The sequence below is a fragment of the Grammomys surdaster genome, unplaced genomic scaffold (assembly GCF_004785775.1).
Source record: "Grammomys surdaster isolate TR1022 unplaced genomic scaffold, NIH_TR_1.0 126313, whole genome shotgun sequence".
NCBI classification, from domain to species: domain Eukaryota; kingdom Metazoa; phylum Chordata; class Mammalia; order Rodentia; family Muridae; genus Grammomys; species Grammomys surdaster.
Genome location: NW_021621113.1, coordinates 5,975,395 through 5,999,205, shown reverse-complemented (window position 1 = coordinate 5,999,205; position 23,811 = coordinate 5,975,395). Strand labels below are relative to the sequence as shown.

At 53.7% G+C, this 23,811-nt stretch overlaps 1 protein-coding gene across 2 annotated transcripts; it reads right to left on the bottom strand.

Moving 5' to 3' along the window:
• Positions 1–16: 16 nt before the first annotated feature.
• On the bottom strand, positions 17–22,966 carry Ahdc1 (AT-hook DNA binding motif containing 1). 2 transcript variants are annotated; one of them, XM_028759629.1, is made up of 5 exons: positions 22,787–22,966; positions 16,327–16,537; positions 16,154–16,191; positions 10,952–15,850; positions 17–301 (listed from the first exon to the last, which is right to left on the bottom strand). In XM_028759629.1, the coding sequence occupies exon 4, from the start codon at positions 15,774–15,776 to the stop codon at positions 10,995–10,997; it is 4,782 nt and encodes a 1,593-aa protein (XP_028615462.1). In that variant the 5' UTR covers positions 15,777–15,850; positions 16,154–16,191; positions 16,327–16,537; positions 22,787–22,966; the 3' UTR covers positions 17–301; positions 10,952–10,994. The 2 variants fall into 2 exon arrangements, with proteins under 2 accessions (XP_028615462.1, XP_028615461.1); XM_028759628.1 differs by having other exon boundaries at positions 16,327–16,438.
• Between the last annotated feature and the right edge of the window lie 845 nt (positions 22,967–23,811).

Sequence of the window (23,811 nt, the reverse complement as noted above, 5' to 3'; positions counted from 1 at the left end):
TCTCTCTCTCTCTCTCTCTCTCTCTCTCTCTCTCTCTCTCTCTCTCTTTTTTTTGTCTTTTTCTAAAACTGTGTTTTGTCTTTAAGTTTTGTACATTTTAAAAAGTATTTACAATTGCTGGTTTTGTGCAGAAAGGGCTCACCTTCGGTTTCTGCGTGGAGGAGATGGGCAGGGAGGGGCGGTGGGGTGGGAGATGGGGCTGCAGGGGGTGCAGGGGGCGGGTGGGAGGCAGAGGGGCAGGCGCTCCTGCCAGAGGACGATGTGGACGCTGGGAGGGGTCTTGGCATTGATCTTCTGAAAGCTGCAAAGAAGCACAAGATAAGAGGCGGAAGTCAGCAGCAGACAGATACTGAATTCCGAGACCAGGGGGCTGAGGCTGAACAGGCTTGGCTCAGTTCCTACCAAAACTGGGGAGCTGCTAACTAACACTGTTCCTTCTCAAGACAGGGCCCATGTGACTTTGGGCCTGGTTTGTGTTCTCCAAGCTCGGTTTCCTAATTTGGTGGTACTTTCTGTTTAGCCCCATGTAGTCCAGGTTAGCCTCAAACCTGCTGTGTACCAACGCTAGCTCTGAGCGACTTATTCTCCTGACAGCCTCCAGAGAATTGCAATCACAGATGCAGTCTCTACATTTGTAAATGCCCAAGAGCTGAAAGAGAGAAATTGGCCAGCCTGGTCTACAGAGCTAGTTCCAGAGCTACGTAGAGAAACCTTGTCCCAGAAAAAAACAAAAACAACAACAAAAAACCCCACATACACAAAAAATGACAGGCTGGATGAGGCTGTCAGGGTCCCATAGGATTGACTAAGAGACTAGACTCGAGTTAGAGAAAGCTAAATTCACATGCCAGCACTACTACTTAAAAGTTCTGTGACTTTAGGTAGGGGCTGCTTACCCATTGAAAGCCTTTTGCTGCTTCTGTTAGACAGGGCCTCACCATAGAGCTCTGGCTGGCCTTCAACTTGTTAAGATCCCACTTGCCTTACTTTGCCTCCTAGGTACTAAGATTTAAAGATACCTGCCACTGTGCCTAGCTTATTTTACTTGTTAGCACAAAAGGGATACTAGAAAGAAAGGCAGACATGATGGCCCACACCCGTAATCGCAACATTAAGGCAGGAAGATCTTAAGAGTTTGAGGCTAGCTTGGGCTGTAGTCAGACTGCCTCAAACCACCAAACAGGCCGGGGACAGATTTCATTCAGTAGAATGCTTAACTAACATGCATGAAGCCCTGGGTTTGATTCGCAGCATGAGATATGCCAGGTGTGCTGTAGCCTGAGCACCATGCTAGTACCAAACCAAACCAAACCAAACCGCACCGCAGAGGTAAAGCAGGGGCAATAGGGCTATCCTTCACTTCTAGGTTTTGTTGCTGGGTCCAGCAGTTTAAGACAGAGGAAGATTCAACACAGACGTGTAATACATTAAAATTAACTATCATGCCGGGCGGTGGTGGCGCACGCCTTTAATCCCAGCACTTGGGAGGCAGAGGCAGGCAGATTTCTGAGTTCAAGACCAGCCTGGTCTACAGAGTGAGTTCCAGGACAGCCAGAGCTACACAGAGAAACCCTGTCTCGAAAAACCAAAAAAAAAAAAAAAAAAAAAATTAACTATCATTTTTATTATTTTCCTGGGGCCAGACAGGCCTTCCAAACCTCAGTTTCCAAATGTTGTAATAATGAGTTTGTTTGGGAATGCTTCTAACCGCCATGGTTGGAAAAAGTGCCAAGGAAAGAGGTTCGCTAGGCAGAGCACCACGCAGGTGTGAAAGCCTGCATTTATTTATTTGAAATCCACCTCTCTTCCTAGGCCCCCTCATCCACTCTGCTCCCAGGAGAGATGAGATGAATGAAGGAAGAAAGAACTCATCCAACACAATGCCATCTGTGTTGGTGGAGACACTGCCTTCCTGAAGCTTGCAAACTCCCCAGTCCCCACTAAGGTAACTCTTTTCCATAGACAGTTCTGATCACGTGTGTGGAACTTATCTTTTCTAAGCAGACCACCAGCATGGCCCAACCCCCTCACCCAACTCTATAGCTCTGTTGCTGTAAGGGATGAGATAGCCAGGACAGGACCAGCTTGGTAATTCCCAGAACCCTGGGCCATTAGACTGCCTGCCTCTTAGGTCTGGGACTCTGGCTTCCCACCCCCAAGTGTGAGACCATTTCCTCCAGAACAGGAGCAGGGCTGGAGTGCTAAACTGCCTCCTAAGTCTCCTCTGTGAGCCACCTGTCCTCCCCCACAGCCGCAGGAGCCCAGCAGCAGTGACAGAGAGCCTCTCCTCCTGTACTTTCTTGGCTTGCCTCTCCAAAAGGGCCACATTGGCATTCTGCTCAGCCTCAGCTGCTGTCTGCTGGGCAAGCAGCCTCAGGGATGACTTTTGTCCTCTGGTTGGACTAGCCAGGACACCCCTGAGAGCCAGGGGCACCAGGTGGGCACCCATTTTGATGATGAGGCTAGGCAGAAGGAAGCAAAAGGGAGGGCAAGGGCTGAGGGCTGGGACATCGGATCTGTACCTCAGTTTGGGGTAGTGGGGGAAGGACAAGCTAGTGTGTCTCTTAAGGTGACAGATGCATCACAATTGGGGCACTAAGCAGAAAAGCAGCTCTCGGGAGCAGAGGTGCTGCAGGGATGAATGTCAGCTCTCTACAGTTAGGGTGACAAGCTCGACCAATTGAAGAGATGAAGGGAAAGGACCGTGACATGTGGGGTGCCAGGTTCAGCAAGCATTGGGGCCCTCAATCCAGAAGCTGACTTCTCTGCAGTTGAAGGATAGTTGCCAAGATGAAGAATCTTCTGGGTAACTAATGGGGAGAGAGTGGGCCGCTGCAAACTACTTGGCACACTGAGAGTGATGAACCCCAGTTTTGCCTGCTCCCCCAAGGGCCTAGAGCACAAATTCTGCATAAATCCCCTTTGCTCCCACCCCCACCAGCCCTTAGCCACTGCCAGTGACCCTCTGCAAGCCAGGTCTCCATGGTGATCTCAGCCCAGCAGGCGGTTCCTGCCAGAACCTTTCCATGGTGCCTGTGGCCAGGCAGCAGGAGGCTTTCTCACCCTCGGCTAAGCTGCCCAGAGCACCTTACCCTTCCCTCCCACCGCCTTCCCAGCTTCTAGGACTTGGCCAGCCAGAGGCACAAGCAGAATCTGGGGGAGGATGGTGGGTGGAGAAGAATCAAAGGCTGGGGCAGGGGTGTTCTTCGTGCAGGGAAAATGTTATGCTGGGCAGAACACAGACCTAGCTAGACTCAAGTCCTGACAACTGAACCAAATACTAAGGTGCCAGGCAGTCCAGCTGAGGGAGATCAGGAACAAGGCAGAGACCATAACAACTCTGGATCCACCCTAAAGAGCCTGCTGGAGTGAAGGGACAGCAAAACAGACAGGTCCTAACTCGGGAAATCTGCAGGTAGATGGCTGTGCTGAGGAAAGTCCTGTGGGGCTCAGGAAGAAGAGGAATACTGAATCCAGTCTGGGAAGGACTGTAGCTCTACACTTGCTGAGTACTTAGCTCAGCATGCTGGGATGGCACATGCATGTGGACGAACGGCAGCACCGTGACTGATCTAAGGCTGGTCAGCATGTCAGAGTGTCCAGCTCAGCGCTCACATGCCTCTAGGATGCCTCCTTAGAACGCCTTGTTACCATAGCTACCGGAGCACTTGCCATTCCCCACTCTGCTCTGCTAGAGCAGTTCCTGCATGCACCTGGCCCCAGGACACCAACCATGTTACTAAGACTTAACCTTTTAGTGCCTCCACGAGGAACCTTAGAACCACACCCACTGCACCCTCTTGCTCCAGCAGTTTTAGCGACTTCAGTGGTTTTTGCCTGGGCAGAGAAGTGCTAGGGATTATAAAGAAATCAGGCTGCCCGGAGAGCCATTCTCTTTATGAACAGAGTGTACACTCCTTGTAAGCAACCATGTACCACACCCACTTCCTGCTAGGGCATGTGCTAAGGCTTGACCTCCACTCCCTGGTCTATGCCTCCAGAAGTGGATTTCAGTGGCAGGCATAGAAGACAGAGAGGGAGGCCTTTCTCTCTCTGAGCTTCTTTTCTTTCTGAAAAGCAAAGGGCTTGAACAAGTAATGAGAGAGAGGGACCTTTAGGTGTTCCAGACACAAGGGTCAAAGGGCAAATCAGTAGCCTGAAGACTAAGTACTTCATGTCATCACAGGCCTATGAGGTACATCAATGTGCAAGATAGTTCTGTGGGGCTTCAACTACACCTGACAGGCAGAGATACCATGAGGGGTTCAGTGAAGGGTCATAGGAGGCAACCAACTGAGACCAAAAAGCTCAGGGGTTTGGGGGTGGTGCTCCTCCACTTTTAAAGATCTGTGCCTTGAGCTGAGGCTCTCAGAGCCTCTCTTTGCTGCTGGACACAAAGACCTACACAGCTTGCAGGTGGGACTACAGGCTTCTTTTTTTTGGTTTTTCGAGACAGGGTTTTTCTGTGTAGCTCTGGCTGTCCTGGAACTCACTCTGTATAAGGCTGGCCTCAAACTCAGAAATCTGCCTGCCTCTGCCTCCCAAGTGCTGGGATTAAAGGTGTGCCAGCCGACTACAGGCTTCTTGCCTGTAGGCACCCACCAACTGCTGTGAGCACACTGCCCACTTTCCAGTCCACCTTGTCCTGAGATAAGTCCTCTTCCCCACACTCACACTGTACACTCTTCTACATACAGATGTGTCTCTCCACACTGCCTACTGGTTTTGCAGTCTGTGTTTCTGTACCTCCAGGGAGGACACCGCCCCTCTGAAAGCCACTTGGTCCTGAGAGTTTCAACGGGTTCACTGAACCTCCCCCCTGCCCCCATCTATGTACTGCTTTTAGGATTACTTCGCAAAGATTTAAGCACTGAGCCTTCGCCTTTTTTTGGAGACAGGGTCTCTCTATGTAGCCTTGGCTGGTCTGGAACTCAGTGCACATGTTCCTGGCTCCAGTGTGCTGGGATTAAAGGCAGGTACCAATCACCATGTTCAGGGGAACACTTCTTTCCTCTCTCGGATCTTCGTCTATTTCTTGTTCTTCACGGAGGCACACGTGGATACATGTGTGCGCACATGCACCTGACATATCCCCCAAATAAAGAGACATGAGTGAGCAGTCTAAAGGAACTGATGGCATGTTGGGGACATTCCTGGTAAGGGCAGAGACAGGTAGGAGACCACAGTGGGTAAGAGAGGGCTAGGGCAAAGAAAACAAGGGCACATTCTGTAAAGATTTCTCATAAGCTCCCTCCTGACTCTGCCTGGTCAGGAGGAAGGGTGTGTGAATATGTGTACGAGGTGGGGCTGAGACAGAGATGGGCGCTGGGACAGAAGCCCGGATACCCTCTGCACCATGGCAGGCATTCAGGCCTGTGTTCTGTAGACAAGAAGGCTGGAGAGGAAGGATGCAATCAAAAGGTGTGAAGCGTGGAGTTGCAAGAACAGATGTGCTTTAATCAATTCATCCAATAAATATTTTAGGGGCTGCAGACACTGTGCACCTAAAAATGCTGAGCAGCAAGCACTCTGGCGGCCACCACGGGCAGAGTGGACTGTGGTGGGGGTGGGCTGGAGACCCAGGTGGCTGAGTGGGGCTCTAGCTGCTGAAATCGCTCATTTGTTAGGATCCATTTCCAGCCTCAAGGAAGTCCCTGCTGTCTGCTCTCCCTCCTCATGTAGCTCACAAGGGCTGGTATGGAGGATCCGCCCTCTTGCTGGAGAATCCAGTACCTCCCCTAGACGGGGTACTCGTGGAGGGTTTGAAACAAGCGCATTAGGCTCGTGGTCAGTGGTGTCTTGGGCGTAGGAGACTGGCTAGTGCAGAGCAGGCTGCTAGTTCACATGGACTGGACACAGACTTCATCTACTTCTGTGGCACCAATGATGAAGTGAGGAATCAGAGCTATCCAGGGAAGACCATAAGTAAAGTTACAAGGAAGGCTTTCAGACTCCTTGGATTTGGGGAGAAGACTGTGAGAACTATGTGGACAGGGATCTGCCTGATCCAGTAACTTTTGAAGGTGCCTAGGAGTAGGGCTGACCTTATCTCTACATCCTACCTCTTCCCAGGAGGACTTGGTCCAGTGGCTAGCTAAGAGCACTGTGACTATCCTGTCCACCCTTTCCCCTGGTCTTGGAATGGAATCCAGAGCCTTTTGTGTGTACAGCAGACAAACACTCTAACAATCGGCTATATCTCTGGCCTCAAGAAGAATTTCAAGGTTTCCACATGCTTCAGGCCCACACCAGAACACAAAGCTCTTGTGGCAGGGAAGCAGGCAGCAGATGCAGGAGGGCTATCTTTGGTCAAGCAAAGGTCAGGGACAAGAGTTGGAGGTGTGTGACTCACACTGCTTGAATTAGGGACCCAGAATTCAGACCGTGGGAAGGTATTCATCCACCCATCTACCAGCCACTGACTAGGTGCTTTCCTGTGGGCCAGGACAGGGCTAAGGGCTTTACACGTCAATCCCCTTAATTCTTACAAGAGATAGAGATGCTGTGAATCACCAGGTTATGTGAGTCACCAGATCACCTAGTTAGTAAGGGCTAGAACCAAGTTGCGCATAGGGGCCTGTGTGTAACCACAGACATGCACTCCTAGCCTCTGCCTGGCAGTTTTAGAGGTCTGCTTTTACCAGGAATGTGGGGTGCAGGGAGAGGAGGAGCAGCAGAAGGTATGTTCACAGAGAGATGGCATTTCTAAGAAGCGGGGGCCTTAAACAAGAAGGCCTATCCTAAATATGGCTACCGGGAAGGCAAGCAGTAGAACTGGAGAGTGACCTCAGAAAAAGGAGAAAACCTGGTGCCTGGAGGAAGCAGGGCAAGACCGGCTGAGGCCTGACATGAGGCCTCTTGCTCAGAGCCAGAGGCAAGATCAAGTGACCTCTTAAGGATTCAAAACTCACAGAGACAAAGTCCAGAGCAGCCAGGCCTGGGCTTGCCTGCTGACCCTGGCTGGATGGTGGTGGCCTTGGAAACTGCCTCCTGTTCCGGTCCAGCCCCAGCTGGTGTAACCTGGGAGGACCTGTGACATTTCTCTTGGCCTCCCTTCTACAGCCAAGAGCTAACAGGGAAGAGAGAAGCAGTAGAGATTCCTGAATGTATCTGGTCCCTTTCCACCTTCTCATCTCTACTCCTGGGGTCTGCTGTGGCTGAGCGTTGGTTCAAGGGTCCCAGTATGGAGCTAGTCTGCCTGGGTCTGCTTTTCATTTAGGGGGCCCAAGAAGAACCCCTCCTTTCACCTATCTCTAACTGTCCTGTCAGCTATAGTACTCAGCAGAGTAACTATACACACTCCCAACTGTCTGACCTTTCACCTCCCGACTCATGGGGAGGGCACTTGCCTTTGCCCTTAGTTCCTGCTCCCTGCAGTGCCCTTCTCTGGCTCCACAATCTCTCTTCAAGCTCAGCTTCTTATCACAAATCCACAAAATTCATTTAAAATGTTAGACCTTATGGACACAGTGGTCCATGCCTGGAACATCAGCACTTAGCAGGCTGAGGCAGGAGGAAGCAAGTTCCAGGTTAGCCAGGGCTAAAACACAGCAAGATCTTGTCTAACAAAAACAACTCCTGACCCCAAAGAACCACAGGGTTCGCCTTATGTGAGCCATCATTTTTCAGACAGGGAGCTGGGCACGTGGGTGAAGAGCAGCCCTGTGGAAAGCTCCGAAGGGCAGGGATGGCTCCCTGTTTTACAAACTACAGATCCCTGGGCAGAACTCAGCTGTTCCTGTTTCCCTACCTCTCCAATGAAAAGTCTAGAACATATTCTCTGCTCAGGATGTTGTAAAGAGTCCCAGGGCGGTGTCAACACACGGGGACAACACATACATGTACAGAAGAACTTCTCAGCAGAATGACTAGTGCCTGGGGTGCAATCCTTGCTTCCCCCCACCTTTGGGGACCTGCCATCTCCTACCAGGTGTCTCCAGGTTCCCTGTGTGCTTGTTTTATTTTTTTTATTTTTTTGGTTTTTCAAGACAAGATTAAAGACCCACCACTGCCCGGCACTGTGTGCTTGTTTTAACTTCCTGGGTTGGTGCTGAACTGCTCACAGGAGCCACGTCTACTCTGTCTCCCCAGAACTTGCCACAGAGTGAGCTCCAAGGGGCGAAAGACGAGCAGATGAGCTGAGTGCTGCTTCCCCAGTGCCTATTAAAGCTGCTCACTACCTGTTGGTGAGTGAGCAAGTCCCCGTCTTCTCTGCTTCAGCCTTCTGCTGACAGTATGGCTCCCTCTAATAATTCGCCCTCCTTGTCACTCTCCTCTCTGCATCCTCCAACCTTTCTCTCTCACATGGTTTTAACTAGTTCTTGGAACCAGAGGATTGCCCTACTCGGAGGCACTTGAATGGTATCCCAACTAAGGAAAGGAAACTACCCCAGACCACTTTAGTCCAAGCCACCATCACAGCTGGCTGGTCTGGTCTCCTTTCTTTCAATGCTTGTCCTGTCCCACTGTGACTGTCTACAATGGCTCCCTGTACATCTTGGAATAATTCAAATTCCTTGCAGTGTCTTACAGGCCCTGCCTCTGCCAATCTGGCTCCTGCTTAGTTTTCCTGCCTTCTCATCCATCAGTTCTTTGGAGCCAAACCCCTCCCCGATTCAAGACTGTTCACACAGCTTGCTGTTCCCTCTGCCCAGTAGGTCCTCCCCAACTACCATGCATCTGGCAGCACCAGGTCTGGGCCCCCTGGGGCAAATTCTCAAAAGCTCCTAGCTGGCCCTGCACCATCCTTCTCCACACCTCTACCCAACAAGTGTTCTGTACCGTTTTTTTTTTGTGTTTCCTGTCTTTCCCTCAGAGGATCAAATGCCTCATCTCTGGTGCTTCCAATGCTTGACACATGCACGGGGAGTGCTGTGTAGCCGTCTCTGGGACTGCATGTGTCCCTGTGAGGACAGCGAGGCTATCTCCCAGTGTTGGGTGGGGAGCAGGCTAGAATGTGAGGCTGGATGGCATCCCAGCTCCTCCCGCATGCAGGCCTAGCTGGGAGGTTCCATTATGCACTGTGCTGAGCTGAGCTGTGACCTGCCCGAACACCCAGCCCCCACACCCATCCACTTTCCATCCCCGAGTGAGTCTGGGAGGAACGAGTTTGGATTATTTCATTTCTGGATTATCCATGAGACATCTCCCCTCCGGTGAGAAGGATCAAGGGTTTGACATTTTAAACCCTAAGCAGCTTCTCCTTTTGCCTGCTTCAGATCTGCAGCCCTGCTGCTTGCAGGGAGATGCATGGGGAATGCAAGGCCATTTTAATCTTGGCTTGGCTTCATTAGGAAGGAAAAGACACTGCCAAAAGAAAAAAAAAAAAAAAGAAAGAAAGAAAGAAAAAAAAGCTTGAGCCATTGTCTCTGCCATGCAGACCTGTGAGAGACTCAGAGATTATTAAAGTCGATTTTCTCAAACAGATGGGGAAACAGAGGCCAGAGATGGGCAAAAGGTTAAAGACATGTAGCAAGCTACTGGCTACACAGGGAACTGGTATTCCCCAGGGCCCCATGGCTTTCACGAATGGCTCTTTGCCATCCTCAGGCACCAGGGCATCTGGGGTCTGGCAAAGCAGGGGGGGGGGGAGAAGAATAAGTTTCCACTGACTTTACTTTAGGACCCTGAGTCCCTGAGTCAGCCTGATCTTGAATGGGTTCTCCAGAGCAGGAATGACAAGCTGGTCCACCAGGAAGCAAAAGACCCAGGAGGCTTTGGGGCAGCAAGAGTAATGAGTGAGGATTTTAGTCAAGCTCTCAGTGACTCCACTGCCAATGGCCACATGGGGCCCATTCTGTGAGAGGTCTCTTGCCCTAGAGTGAGTCTAGCCACGGCTGTGTTCGGAAACAGACTGTTCTTCAGAAAGATATTTCTTTCAACTGTATCATTCTCTCCAGTTATCTGGGAACATTTTCTGACTTCTCAACACAGGATTTCTCTCTGTATGTAGCCTTGGCTGTCCTGGAACTTGCTCTGTAGACCAGGCTGGACTCCACAGAGATTCATCTGCCTCTGCCACCTGAGATTAAAGGTATGAGCCACCAACAGGCTGGCTCATTTTCTGCCCTTTGTTTTCCTGAAAATACCAAAACAGACTTTCAAGCACGAAGGCACAGCACCTGCAAGCAAGTGTTTCAGAATAGTAACTGGATTTGGAGAAGCCCTGGCTTGAGAAAAGGGAGCAGTTTTTCTATCTGGACAGACCCCGTTGATTGTAGCTTCCCAGGGCAGAGATGGCAATGTTTGGAATCTGGATCTTTGCCCCCTACAGGGGTCTGACTAGCAAGCCGAAGATGTTTTTCAAAAGCATTGAGGGACTGGGGGTCGGTGGGCGGCACACAGCTTTAATTCCAGCATTCAGGGGACATAGGCAGGTGAGTGTGAGGCCAGCCAGGGATATGTGAGACCCTTCAAAAAAAAAAAAAAAAAAGCCTTTGAGGCTAAGATGCCAAGAAAGAATCCTATGGGCCATTTTCTAAAGGTCTTGCAAAGCACATGACCAAGGCAAACTAGCCACATCAAAGGAGACTGTAGAACCCTGAGCAAGTGACTGGCCCACTCCTTTCTTCATCCACACACAAGGCAAATGTCCTCCCTCCAAAGAGATAAGTGGTATTGTGGTATTTCTTACCCAGGCCTAGAGAGAACGAGGAGAAGGAATGCTTGGCCTTATCCAATCTATGGTTCTACCACTCCCAATGGTCAGGACTTCTGAATGGGTTCCCTATACCAGTATCTCATCTCTTCAAGACTGTTCAGTTTCTAACCTTGAGTCCTTTATTCTTGATGGTGAATCCATGAACTCTTCCTTATGTCTTACAGAAGTGAAGGGCGATAAATTCCATCCTCCCTCGAATGTTTATACCTCTCCCCCTAGCCAAGCAATAAGCATCCCCACCATCCCTCACCCTCAAGTTTCAGCCCTCTGTACCCACATCCCCAGACTTACCCAGGAACAAAACCTCATGGTCCAGTCGGCACTTCAGTTGGTACTACAGGGAGGTGACGGTAAATGTGTCCTCGGGGTGAGGTTCCGCCATGGGCCCTAGGAAGCCACTCTTAGGGCCCCCACCCAGGCCAGGATGTGCCTGAGGCATAAAGCCTGGATACCTGTAGGCAGTGTCCTGCAGGGGCAGCAGCGAGTCCCTCGGCACAGGGGACAGAGTTAAGTCACTAAGGAGTGGGCAGCCATAGCCAGCAGTGGCTGCAGCAGGGCCACGGGGTGGACCCGGGGGCCGGGCCATCTCCAGTGGCTCCTTGTCGGCCTTGGGCGTGGCTGGTGGGCTAGCCAGGTGAGGGGCACTGAGGCAGACAGCCTCCGTCCTGCCCAGGAAGTCAGCCAGCAGCCCAGAACCCACCTTGCCTTCATAGGGTGGGCTACGGGCAGCTGAACCTGGTGGGTACCAATAGGCTGTACCTTTGCAGCTAGGGGAATCATAGTGAGGCTGGCCCAGCGGCAGGTCCCGGCAGCTCAGGTGGGCCTGGGCTGCATGGCTCAGGCTAGCCCCCTGAAGACCATGCTTGAGGGGCTCACAGGCAGTCAGCTTTGAAGGTGGTGGCCGCAGCTCTTCCTTGAAGCCTAGCGTTGGTGAACAGGTGGGTGAGTAGGCCTTCTGCAGGCCAGCATCAAACACTGTGGGTGGATGGGCCAGTGGTGGGAAATGCTTGCTATCAAGCTCGGGAGCACCCAGGCTGGGAGAGTCACAGTGGAAGCCTTGGCCAAAAGTGCCATCAGAAGGTGTAGATGGGTTCATGGAGTAGGGTCCCATGAAGTCACAGGGATCTCGCTCTCCCACGCCAAAGGCTCTTGACTGGGAGGGCAGTGGTGACATGCTGCTGTCTCCACTGTAGTAGTCCAGGCCGAGGTCTGGGCTGTCTTGGAACAGCGGATTAACTGGTTGTGGCTTGGGGATGAACTTGGCTTTGGCCGCTGTACCGCCTCTCTCTTTCTTGGCTGAGCAGGCCCCACTACCCCGGCCACCCCGAGGCTGCCGGGGCCCGGTGCTCCTTTTGGACGGGTAGCCAGAGGCAGTGGCTGAGGTGGATGTTGAAAAGCCCAAATGTGAGGCCTCAAATAGGTCTACCTTCTTCCGCCGTCCACGGCCAGGCTTTGAGCTACTCTGAAAGAGAACACTCTGGTTCCAGTTGTAGCCGGGAGCCGACGATGCTTCGTTCCAGTCCATCATGAGCTTTTCCAGGCTGGACAGGCTTGACTGGCCCTCGCTGCTCGAGGCCTCACTGTTGGCACGCCTAAAACCACCGCCACCACTGACGGGCTGATTGAACTGGGTGCTGTCAGAGGACGACTCGGAGAAGGTCTCAGACACGGCCGTCTGCTGCTTCACCTTCTGTGGCGTGTAGTTCGAGATGTCCAAGATCACATTGGGTTCGCTCACGTGGCAGTCAAAATTGGGATTGTAGAGCTGACTAAAGGCCTCTGAGGCCCAGTCCAGGCCTCCATACCCCTGCCGGAAAGGCCACTGAGAAGCCCCCACAAACTGCCGACAGTTCTCAGGTGAGGGCTGAAAGGAAGAGGAAGAGGAGGAGGCTGCGGAGGCCGTGGTGCCCTTGGGCACCATGTAGCCACCGGGTGAGACAGTACTGGCTCGACTGTCACAGCGCAAGGGTGTGGGAGCTGACCCGGAGAAGGGGCCCCCCTCGGAGCTGTTGAAGAAGGAGGCCTTGCCGGGCGGTAGGCAGGGACCCCCAGTAGGGGGCGGGGCATAGCCGGCACTGTGGGCGCTGCTGGGCGAGGCAGGAAGGCTATTGCCGCTGCCATAGGCGAAGCTGCAGTCCTTGCTATTAGCACAGTCCTGGCCTGAAAAGGGCTTTGCTGGGGCAAACACGCTTTGCCCAGCCCCATAGCCACCATACTGAGGTGGGTAGGTGTTGGCAGGCGGGTGGGTTGTAGGTGAGCGGGCCACGGCTGAAGGAGGGGGAGCCAGCTTTGGGAAGGTCTCAGCTGCCCGGCAGTCTGAAGTGGCTGGGGTTATCCCGTAGCTTGTTGCCCGCCCTGGTGGAAAGGTCTGACGGGAAGGCAGGACAGGCTGGAAGGAAGGGTCTGCCCCAGCTCCACTGCTGCCCACTGCCACTGAGCTAGCCTTGGCTCCGCGGCTTGGGAAGGTGGCAAGCCCCCGCTGAGCAGGCAGCGCACTGGAGGGAGGTCCTGCGTAGGTGCCCGATGCCTTCCGGGACTCTGGGCGAGAGGCCGATAGGGCAAAGTCCAAGAGGTCAGAGGAGTCATCTGAATCAAGCAGGGACCGAAAATAGCCAGTGAAGAGGTTTTGGCGCTCCTGGTTGAGCTCCGTCTGGCCTGAAGGCGCACCAGCATAGTAGCTGCCGCGACCCGAAGCCCCAGTCTCCAGCCCAGTGGAGGCAAAAGCCCTGGCCTCGGTCCCTTGGAAACCACAGTTTCTACCAGCTTGCCCTCCTGGGTGCCCATGGTGAGGGGCCCAGCCACCAATCTTGTCCCCAGCCCACTCAGCACCTGCCTCCCCAAAACCTGGGCCACTGGGCACCTGTTCTGGGAACAGCGTCCCATTCTTTCGGGACCGCCTCTTGCGCTTGGGTTTCCCAGTTACAGCATCTACCTCCCCTCGACCCCTTTTGCGTGGATGCCCCAACTCAGTGAGACCGGGACCCACAACCCCAGTGGCTGCCACTGGTACCACCTTCTTTTTCTTGCCAATGCCCTCAAAAAAGTCACTAAAGGAGCAGCGGGCCGCCTTGGCTGCATGGCCTCCACCCCTACCTCCAAAGCCTCCGGTTTTACCTCCACGCCTCCGGAAGCCCTGCACTCGATGCAGGAATTGAGAGATGCTCTGAGTGTCCGGGGCCTGGTGCACTGACTCAGGCTCACTGGGTGTCCAGCAGCGGGGTGGTGAGCACCTCCCAGCACACTGGCTCTGGCGGTTCAAAAAGGCCAGCTTGGCAAGGACATCAGAATATTCAGCCTTACTGTCATTGGCGTCTGCTGCATAGGATGGTTGTGGAGACGCCAGCTTTTGCTTCCGCCGCCTCCGTTTCTTGACCTCTGGCATTGCCATGGTGGCCGCTGTCACAGTAGCAGCCTCAGCAGCTACCACTGTTGGCTCTTTGGGCTTGCCAGGACCCAGCAGCAGGTTCTTAGGAGGGCGGCCACGCTTTCGCTTGAGAATAATAGGCATCTCACCTGGCGGGAAGACCACCACCACATTCCGGCCATTGTTCTTCATCTTCAGCAATGGGGTGGGCTCTGACGACACCCTCAAGCCCAGCTCCTTGCCCTCCACACTCAGACTGCTGCTCAAGGATGAAACTTTGTACGTGGTCTTGTTCCTCCGCCCCAGTGACACAGGGATCTTGGCCATCTTCACCACCATGCGCCGCACACCCCTGCACTTGCCTTTGCGGGTGGGGACCACTGGGGCTTGAGAAGACTCTGGCTCCAGCTCAGGAACTGGGCCTGGGCCTGACAGAGCAGGAGGAGGTGGTGGTGGTGGCAGCGGTGGGGGCTCAGCCAGGGCAGCTGCCAGCCCTGTAGGCATGGGAAGAGGAAGCAGTCGACCCTCTGGTCCCGAGTCCACCTTCCGCCCCCTTCCTGCTTTCCGCCTTCGACACAGGATCTTTGGCCTATCAGTGCGCCTCAAGGCGTACTTGGGGTGGCCCTCAGGCCCAGGGGGACCATGAGGTGAGCACAAGTCCAGGCGTAAGGGCTCAGCCAGTTGGCAGTGCCCCAAGGATTGTTGGGGCTCTAGACGTCGACCAGGGACATCCAGCAACTTGGGCAGGGGGTCGAGGGCTTGAGGGTCAAGAAGCTGGGATTCCAAGGAATCAGGTAAGGTGTCTAGGGCCTGCAAAGTCAGGCTTGGCAGCCCCAGAGGATCGGCGAGAGGCTGCAGAGGCGGTAACTCCAAACCTTCTCCTAGAGGCTCTAGTGCCTGTGGGTCTAGGAAGCGGGGCTGGGGGTCCAGGAGCTGCGGTTCAGGCTGTGGTGAAGGTGGCTCAAGGGCTTGAGCCTCCAGAAGCTGGGCCTCGGGGCAAGTAAGGGATGCCAGTTCACTGAGGATGTCAGCATCTGCTAGCTCAGAGTAATCAGGCCCATCTGGCTCAGGCTCTGGGGGCAGACCAGTGGCCGTGGCTGTGGCTCCAGGACCGTGGCCTTGGCCAGGCTGGGGACTATCCCTGGGCTCCGGCTCAGGTTCATAGAGGGGGTGGCTGGGCCGCTCTGACTTGGCATGAGGGGTAGCACGCTCCTCAGGGCTGCGGATGCTGTTGGCCAGGCTGGGTGAAGAGAAGAAGCTGTACTGCAGGTCGCCGGGTGGTGGAGCAGGTGGACGGCTCAGCCGCAGCCCTCCACAGTCCAGATGCACACCACTGTGCTGCAGGTCCTGGGACAGCCTTGTCAGGTCCTTCATGATGTCAATTAGCTGCACCACCGGACGCAGGTTCACACGCCCGTTGTCCCAGTGGCAGAGGGAGTTGTTGTCTGGGGCTGGTGTGGGACAATGGGCCTGGGAGACAGGCCGGGCTGCCCGAGGGGGTAGCAGGTCGTCTCCCTTGGCAAGGACTGGTGGACGCCGGGAGCTGGGGTCCCGACGAGGGGGTGGGCGTGGGTTCTCGGAGAAGGTATGGGTGGAAAAGGCCTTGTCAGGTGGGCTGGCAGGGGGCCGGGTGGGAAGCAAGGGCCGGGGGGTTGGGGGGCCTCCGGGGTAGTATTTGGGCTCTCGGAGGTAGTCAGGAGAGCTGCACACGGCACTGGAAGTCACCACCAGGCCCTGGGGCTTCACACGCATCCTGACCTTGTCCTCCTCGGGCCACCGGGCGGGGCCGGGGCTGACATGAGGGTGCGGGAAGCCGGGACCAGAACCTGCCAGGGAAGGAGAGGCAAGAAGTTCTTCACTGAGCATTCATATCCTAGCGTGACCTTTATGGTCTTCTGTCATGCGTACATACTGAACTCCTTGTGGGTCCCAGCACCCAGGGGCAAATGACCCACTTCTATAGGCTATGGGGTTAGATATGACAAGACCCTTGTGTTTTGGAGAACAAGGCCTGGGGGCGGGGCAAGATGACTGCTCCACACAACACTGGATGGAGAACTGAAGGAGCTCAGAAAGACCCCTTCACTACAGTGACTCCTCCTCACCCTCACTCCTGAGGCTGTACTCACCCTCGGCTCTGCTGCCTGGGCTGTCACACTGGATATCTCTGTGGACAACAAGACACGATCAGAGCTGAATTCCCCATAATTCAGGGTCCACACTTAACCCCTGCTATCCATACACAGCCTCACTCCTTTCCAGATGCCACCCCAGATCCCTTCAGGGCTCCCTCCTGTCTGACCTGGTAAACAGAGGGCCCCCGTGCTTGGGGACTCTGCCCGTCGCTGGCTGTCAGCTGGGGGTGTTGTGGAGCAACTTCGGCCTGAGCCCAGGCCTTGGGGTGTGGACAGCGCCTGGAAAGGACCACCGTAGCTCAGGTTTAGTGAGCACCTACTGCACGCCAGGGCTGGAAGCTGTCCAGGCATTGCTTCATTTGATTCTTCATACCAATCCTGTGAGGTAGGGGCTATTAATAACCCCATTTTGCAGATGAAGAAATGGAGGCTCAGACATGAACTGATTTCATTCATTCATTCATTCATTCCTTATGGAATATCTACTTTGCACAAGGCCTGGGTAGTCAGACATTGAACAGGTAAAGCCCTACATGACTTAAGAATCAGTGGATTAAGCCGGGTGGTGGTGGGGCATGCCTTTAATCCCAGCACTTGCGAGGCAGAGGCAGGCAGATTTCTGAGTTCGAGGCCAGCCTGGTCTACAGAGTGAGTTCCAGGACAGCCAGGGCTATAAGAGAAACCCTGTCTCGAAGAAAAGAAAAAAAAAGAATCAGTGGATTAAGTAAGAGCCGCAAAGACAAGTGAAAGAAGTGCCTAGGATCAAGGGTCTGGGAGTTACTAGGAAGGGGACTAATAACGACTTTGGGACACTTTATGCCAAGCACTGTAATGGATTATCTCATGTAACCTCCCTGCCATACATAGATCAATTAATCCTGACCATTTTAAAGAAACCACCCAGTAAGGGTTCCAAGCACCACAAAGGCAAGCCTATCTGCCCTGTCCCTTGATGAAAAAAGCTCTGTGAACCTACAACAGCTCTGCTCCACACAAGTGTCCAAAAAGACGTCTTGCTGCTTACCTTGGGGGGTTTTGTTTATTACATTAAAAACAAAACAAAACATGTTTTTCTGAGACAGTGTTTCTCTATATAGCCCTGGCTATCCTGGAACTTGTTCTGTAGACCAGGCTGGCCTTGAACTCACAGAGAGCCTTTGCCTCCCGAATGCTGGGACTAAAGGCACGCGCTGTCACCACCACTCAGCTTGTGTTTCATTTTATATGTCTGAGTGTTTTGCCTGCACATATGTATACGTGCCATGTGTATGCCTGGTGCCCACAGAGGACAAAAGAAGGCACTGGAGCTCCTGGATTTGGAATTACAGGTGGTTGAGCCATTATGCAGGTGCTCGGAACTGAACCTGGGTCCTGTGCAAGAGCAGCCAGTGTTCTTGACTGTTAAACATGTCCTCAGCTATCTTTATTATAGGTGTGTGTGTACGCACACGCATACATGGTTTTGTATGTGCGGAGGTCAGAGAACAACATGCAGATGTCAGTTCTGTCCTTCCACAGTGTGGGTCCCGTGGACTAAACGCAGGCTGCTGCCAGGTGTGATGGTCAGTGCCTTTACACACTGAGCCATCCCAGCCTCATTTTCAAGCCAGGGTAGTGGACAGGGGATACTCCAGGCACGTGCCACCATGTCTGGCTCTCATGAAGTGTTTTCTTATCCTTTTCTAGACCCAAGAATGATGCCAAGGGAGCAACAGTGACAAGAACGTAGAAGGGACATTCTCTTGCACCCTTCAACCTCCATCCGTTTCTGAAGTTCTGACTTTACCTTACTTCTTTTTTTTTTTTTTAAGATTTATTTATTTTATTGATGAGTACACTGTAGCTGTCTTCAGACACACCAGAAGAGGGCATCCAATCTCATTACGGATGGTTGTGAGCCACCATGTGGTTGCTGGGATTTGAACTCAGGACCTCTGGAAGAGTAGTCAGTGCTCTTAACCGCTGAGCCATCTCTCCAGCCCCTTTACCTTACTTCTAATATTCAGTCCAGCCCGTCTGTCCTCTCGGAGTCCTGTCTATTTCACCTTCATAGGATTTATCACAACTATAATCAATTACTTGTGTGACTGGCCATTTAGTGTGTCTCCCTTGAGACTGTGGGCTCTTCAGGGGCAGGGATCACATCTGTCTTGTTTACTGCTGTATCCTCTGACCCCAGAGCCTGGGCTATGGATGCTGCATAAATATTTATGGAGTGACTCTGAGGTGGTCAGGAGAGAGCTGGGACTTAGATCTAGGCATGTTTGACTCCCAAAGGAGCCTGAAGACTCAGAGCTGAGCGGTGACCAGGACCTCAGTGAGCTACATGAGTCCCAACTGCTGAAGGGTCTTAGGGAGCAGCCCCTGACCCCCGCCTATTGTTCAGTCCTGACCTAGAGCTGAGTCGTTACAGCTTATGCGCGATGGACAGGCTGCCATGTTGCCCAGTGCTGGCCCACGGGAGAATGCAAAGGTGAATCAGGGAGAGGACACACTGTGGTAAAGTACATTCTTGTGGGCCCCTGTGGTAGGCAACAATCTGCAAGCCACTGGCACTTCTAAGCACCATCAGGGAGGGCAAGGCTCTCTGTTCTGCTCACGGCACCTCTCAGCATCTGGAAAGGACTGTAACACAGGAACAGTGTGCAGAACTTTGCAGTCTGTATACATGACCCACCGAGTCCTCACAGTGACCCGGGAGGCATGCATGGTTTATTATCCTGGTGTCACAGAGCAGACGTACCAGAGCCCTTATGAACCTCGCCTGAAGCCACACAGCTGCTCAGAGGCAGAGTTCTTAATTCCTTTAAGTCTTTCTCCTCTCAGCTCCTGCAACAATCCTTTAGCTACTTCTGGAAAGGCTCCTTCCAGAGCCGTGGTCTAATTGAAGGCTGGGAGGAACACTGAAATTATCTAAGCCATTGGCTTCCCAACCCTGAGCTCAGGGGAGCGGAGAAGCTGTGTAACACTCCAGATACCCAGGCCCTAGTCCAGGAGGGCCTGACTCACACATCGGAGGGACATCTGGGAAGCTGGCGTTTTAATCCGCACCCCCACGCCCCTCACCCCCCTGCCAGTGAGTACCCTGTGCTCTAGTTCCATTTCACAGATGAGGAAACTGAAATGGGGAGGTTAAAAGCGTTTACTATTTGTCCATCCAGGCTGGTCTTTATTTCTGTCCACTGTCCTAGGCCGTATCTTCTCGCCTTCCCCACACCCGCTAACTCAAGGCTCGCTCTTGCTCTCGCTCTCCTCTCTCATGCCTAGCTGTGGACCTATACTGTTTCTAGCTCAGCACTGCTCCCCTCTCAGCCCCCATCTCCACATATGCATACGCACACACGCCCGTACCCCAAGAGACTCTCAATGCAACCTGGAACTCTCTGTGTGCACCATACTGGCCCTAAGAACAGCTAGACAACCAAGTATAATCTTAAACTTCCAATTCTCCTGACTCCACCTACCTCCTCCATGCACCACACCCAGTCTTTGTGGTGCTAGAAACTGAACCCAGAGTTTTGTGCACAACACACAAATACTCTACCAACTTGGCTCCATTTCCAGCCCCCACCTCCCTCCTCGGAGTCAAGGTTTTACTTGTAGCTGTGGTTGGCCTGGAAATCACTATGTAGACCACGCTGACCTCAAACTTGCAGCTATCCTCCTGCCTCTGCCCATGCTGATGACACAAGCATGTACCACCACACCCAGTGAGCCTAGCTAGCACTAGTTGTTCTAGAAGAGAGAACACCTTCAGAGTGTGGGAACAGCAGGCAAGGGGGTACATTCGGGAGGCAGAGGCAGGCGGCTCTCTGAGTTACAGCAGTTACAGCCGAGCCTGGTCTAGGATAGTCAAGGCTACACAGTAAGAGCCTGCCTCAGAGCTCAGACTAGTAGGTGGCTTGACCTAGCTTTTAGAGATACCTACCAGGAGCCCCACTCCTTCCTTGCTGTGGGTGGGGCTGGCCAGGCCTTCCTGCTTTAGAGACCTCCCACTTGAGGCCCAAGGGCGTAATCTTGGCAGAAGAGACAAACCTCCTCTCCAGTGGTGGCTTCTGCTCCACCCACCCATGAAGACCTTTGGCCACATCCTCCTGACTGTCCACCGCTCTTCTGCAGCCTTCAGGATCTGAGGGAAGTGGCTGGCTCCCTTCCCCACCACACCCCAACAGGCAGCCCTTCTCTTGGCCTCGTCTCAAAGGTACCATCTAGCCCAAGTCTGTGAATGAGAAGTCAAAGGGTCCTCTGTCTGCTTGTCTGCTTCTGGGTCAGTGTCTGAGCTTGCCCACAGGGACACCAGCTGGCTAGGAGGGGGCCCAACCTGCAGAGCACAGTGCCGGGAAGCGCCAGCCCACATCCTTGATCCCCAGCCCCACCCTCCCCCACTGTGGCTGTGACCACCCCACCCCTTCCCCAGTTCTCCTCCCCTCTCACCCACCCCTAACCTCCCCTGGGGAGCCAAGCTGCCAGTCCCAGCTCTCACTTCCGGCCTCATGACCCTCTCTCTAGCAGGCATGCACTCCCCCTCCCTCCCATTCCCCTCAGCTGGTCTGAAGGCCCACGGATGTCCTTAGCCTATTAGCAGTGGGAAACATGGCTGTTCTGAAACCCTGCTCAGGACCACTCTTCACCACTGAAGCTTTACTTCCCGGACTGCCAGCCCCCTTTCTCTCAGGAACTTCATGTATCACTCTCCTGGTCTTCCTTTCCTTTTAGCCCCTAATGCCCACCCAATTTGTAGATCTTCTAGCAAGCAGACACTTGCCCTAGATCATAACAAAACAAGGAACCAGTCACTTATTTTGCATTTAAATGTGAGCACAGAGAGGCTTAGTCATGCCCTTAAGGACACACAGCCATGCCAATCAGTTTGGCTGTTGTATAAGTTTGGTTTTGTTGGGATCCTCCAAACCAAACTGCTTTGCCATCCAGAGCTTCAGCCTAGCCCCAGCTCCTCTAACAATCTCAACTATCACTTCTAACCTCTTTCCCCCCAGCTTGTCATCAAGATGCACTACCTCCCCTGACCACTAGGTGTCCCCTTGGAGCCACTGATACCCCAAGGGGAACTGGTCCTGACCCGCCCCCCAGCCATCATCTCCCCCCACCCCAGAACAGTACAGCACTGCATACCCCACCCTACCCTATCCCCAGCCACACAGAGCTCCTTTGTACAGCACCCGCCCACCCTCTTCCTGTCCAGAGCAGGGCACCTGGCAAGCAGGTCTGTTCCTGAACCGCCCCCTGCCAGCCCCTTGCCCCGGGTGCCAGGTGTGTAGGCGCCACTGCCAGCTCACACTGAACCCGAGGGTCACCCCATTGGCAGCCCTCCCTTCCTCCCTCTGAGGTCACCCAGGGACTGTGCTTTCCGCCCCACTCCACCCCCATCCCCTCCTGCCCTTGGCCCTTCCAGACTCCTGTCCTTGTCTTTCCTTCTGTCTCCCAGAGGACTCCCTCTTCCAGTACCACTAGCACCTCCTCCCACCTCTCTCCCGCCCCCGCCCACGTCCCTCCCCAGAGAGAGCCAGTTCTGCCCCGCCCCTCGCAGCCGACCAGGTCGGAAGAACTCCTCCCCCTGGAAAGTCACTGTTGAAAAGGAAGTGACTTCAGCAGCTTGGCCACAAGGCTGGGCATTGCTGAGACCAGCTCAGCCCAAGTACTGCCCAGCCCACCTCCAAAGCACAAAGGGAGCCATGTGCACATGCCACCTCACCTTGTGCCCAGAACCCTGGGCACACACCAAACCCACCCAAGGGCATTTAAGTCTTGGTTCACTAGCACCCTGCGTGGTAGATAGCCCAGGACAGCCACACCTGCACAGGACCCATATCCAGCGCACGTGTGAAGCTCTTGTTCCCCCACCTAGGGCACTTATGTAACTCGTGCACACAGAGCCCTGTGGACTCAGGACAGAGAGCCCCGCACACCTGCTTGCACACAGACCCAGCAGCAGCACATGTACAGCCTCCCAGCCTCCCACAGCCTGCCTCCCCACCCTCCCATCCCTGAAGGCCCCACCCCATACAGACCTCAGGAATGCTCCTTTGGAAGCTGGGTGGGGTTCCCAGCAGGCTAAACTCTAAGGAGCTTCCTGGAGCCTGAGGCTTCATGTGTCAGTTCAGGGAGTTGCCTCTATAGGGCAGGGCAGCCCCACCTGGCCTCTGTGGCTGGGAGCCTGGGTGGGCTAAACCTGGGCCATGAGAAAGATGGGTCCTACTATGCCCCGCCCTCTAGCCAGCTGCCGGGCCTGCCATCACACCTGGACTACCATGCCCTCCCAGCCCCTCACCTGGGCCTCCCCCCTGTGAGAGGCGTCCTGGGGAGGTCAGCTGCACATGTCAGGCATGCTGGTTTCCACCTCTGCCCTGAATCCTGGTCACCGTCACAACCCATCTCTCCTCCCAGTTCTCCAGGTCACTGAGGCAAGAATCCTCAGCCTAGGAGGCAGGATGCTAAGGGACTCGCACTGTACCATGTGAGCCTCTATCCCCTCTCTGGATAATGGAGAGTTCGGTTCCAACAGGCTAGATTAATGTTTCTTTCTTTGCTCCTTCCATTCTTTTTGCCTAAGCTAAGTGGAAATCCCTGTTACACTGGTGCAGGCCCAGGCCCGACTTTCTCAGTTACCTGAGCAGGCTCTGCAGAGGCCCGAGTCAGCAGGAAAGGTCTGCCTTCAGCAGCATCAGCTTCTCCAGGGTAGTCTCTGCAGAGGCCTGAGCAGTGCCCCTCACCTGGGACCCTCTGCACTCACTCAGCTGGGTTGGCTCTGGAGTCCAGGCCAATGAGTAGACAATCAGGCAAGCTCCCATCTGTAGAAGCAAACACAGCATATCAAAGATAAAGCATGGATGGAGGATGAGCCAGACAGAGGGCAACTGAGCTAGGCAGGCATGCTCCACAAATCCCAATCCAGCTGACTTTACCCCACTGCAGAGTTGAGTACCTACCTACCATCCCACCTTCTTTTAATTCTTTAAAAATTTAATGACTTGGAATGGAGTGATGGCTCCATGGTTAAGAGCATTGGCTGATCTTGCAGAGGGACCCTGGTTCAATTCCCGGCACCCACATGGCAGCTCACAGCTGTCTATAACTCCTGTTCCAGGAGATCGAACATCCTCACCCAGACATACATGCAGGCAAAGCACCAATAATGCACATGAAATAAAAATAAACAATTTTTTTAAAGTTACTTTTAAAAAAGACTTAATTATATTTTAAATGTTTTGCATGCCAGGTGCCCACAGATGAGAAGAGGGTATCAGATTCCCATAGTTACAAGACGGTGGTAAGCTACACTATAGGTACTGTGAATGGAGCCCAGATCCTTGGGAAGAGCATCAAGTGTGCTTAACCCTTGAGCCATTTCTCTAGCCCCTAGTCCCTGTCTCTCACAAGCCCAGGCTCCTGCTGGGAAGCAGTATCTTTGCATGTCTGCATACTCACATGTGTGCACAAACTGCACACCGAGAGTGGAGGGAACCTGGCCTTGCCTCAATTCCTTATCCTGTATGATTCTCCGTCTTCTCATCCCCCCAAACAGGGAGTTACATCTTATGAGCGAGAGGGAAAGTTCTGGGGGAGCTGGGGGGCTGGTGACTGTAAGTCTGAGGTGCTGTTCCTGGGGTAGGTAGGTATGCCCATTGCCATGA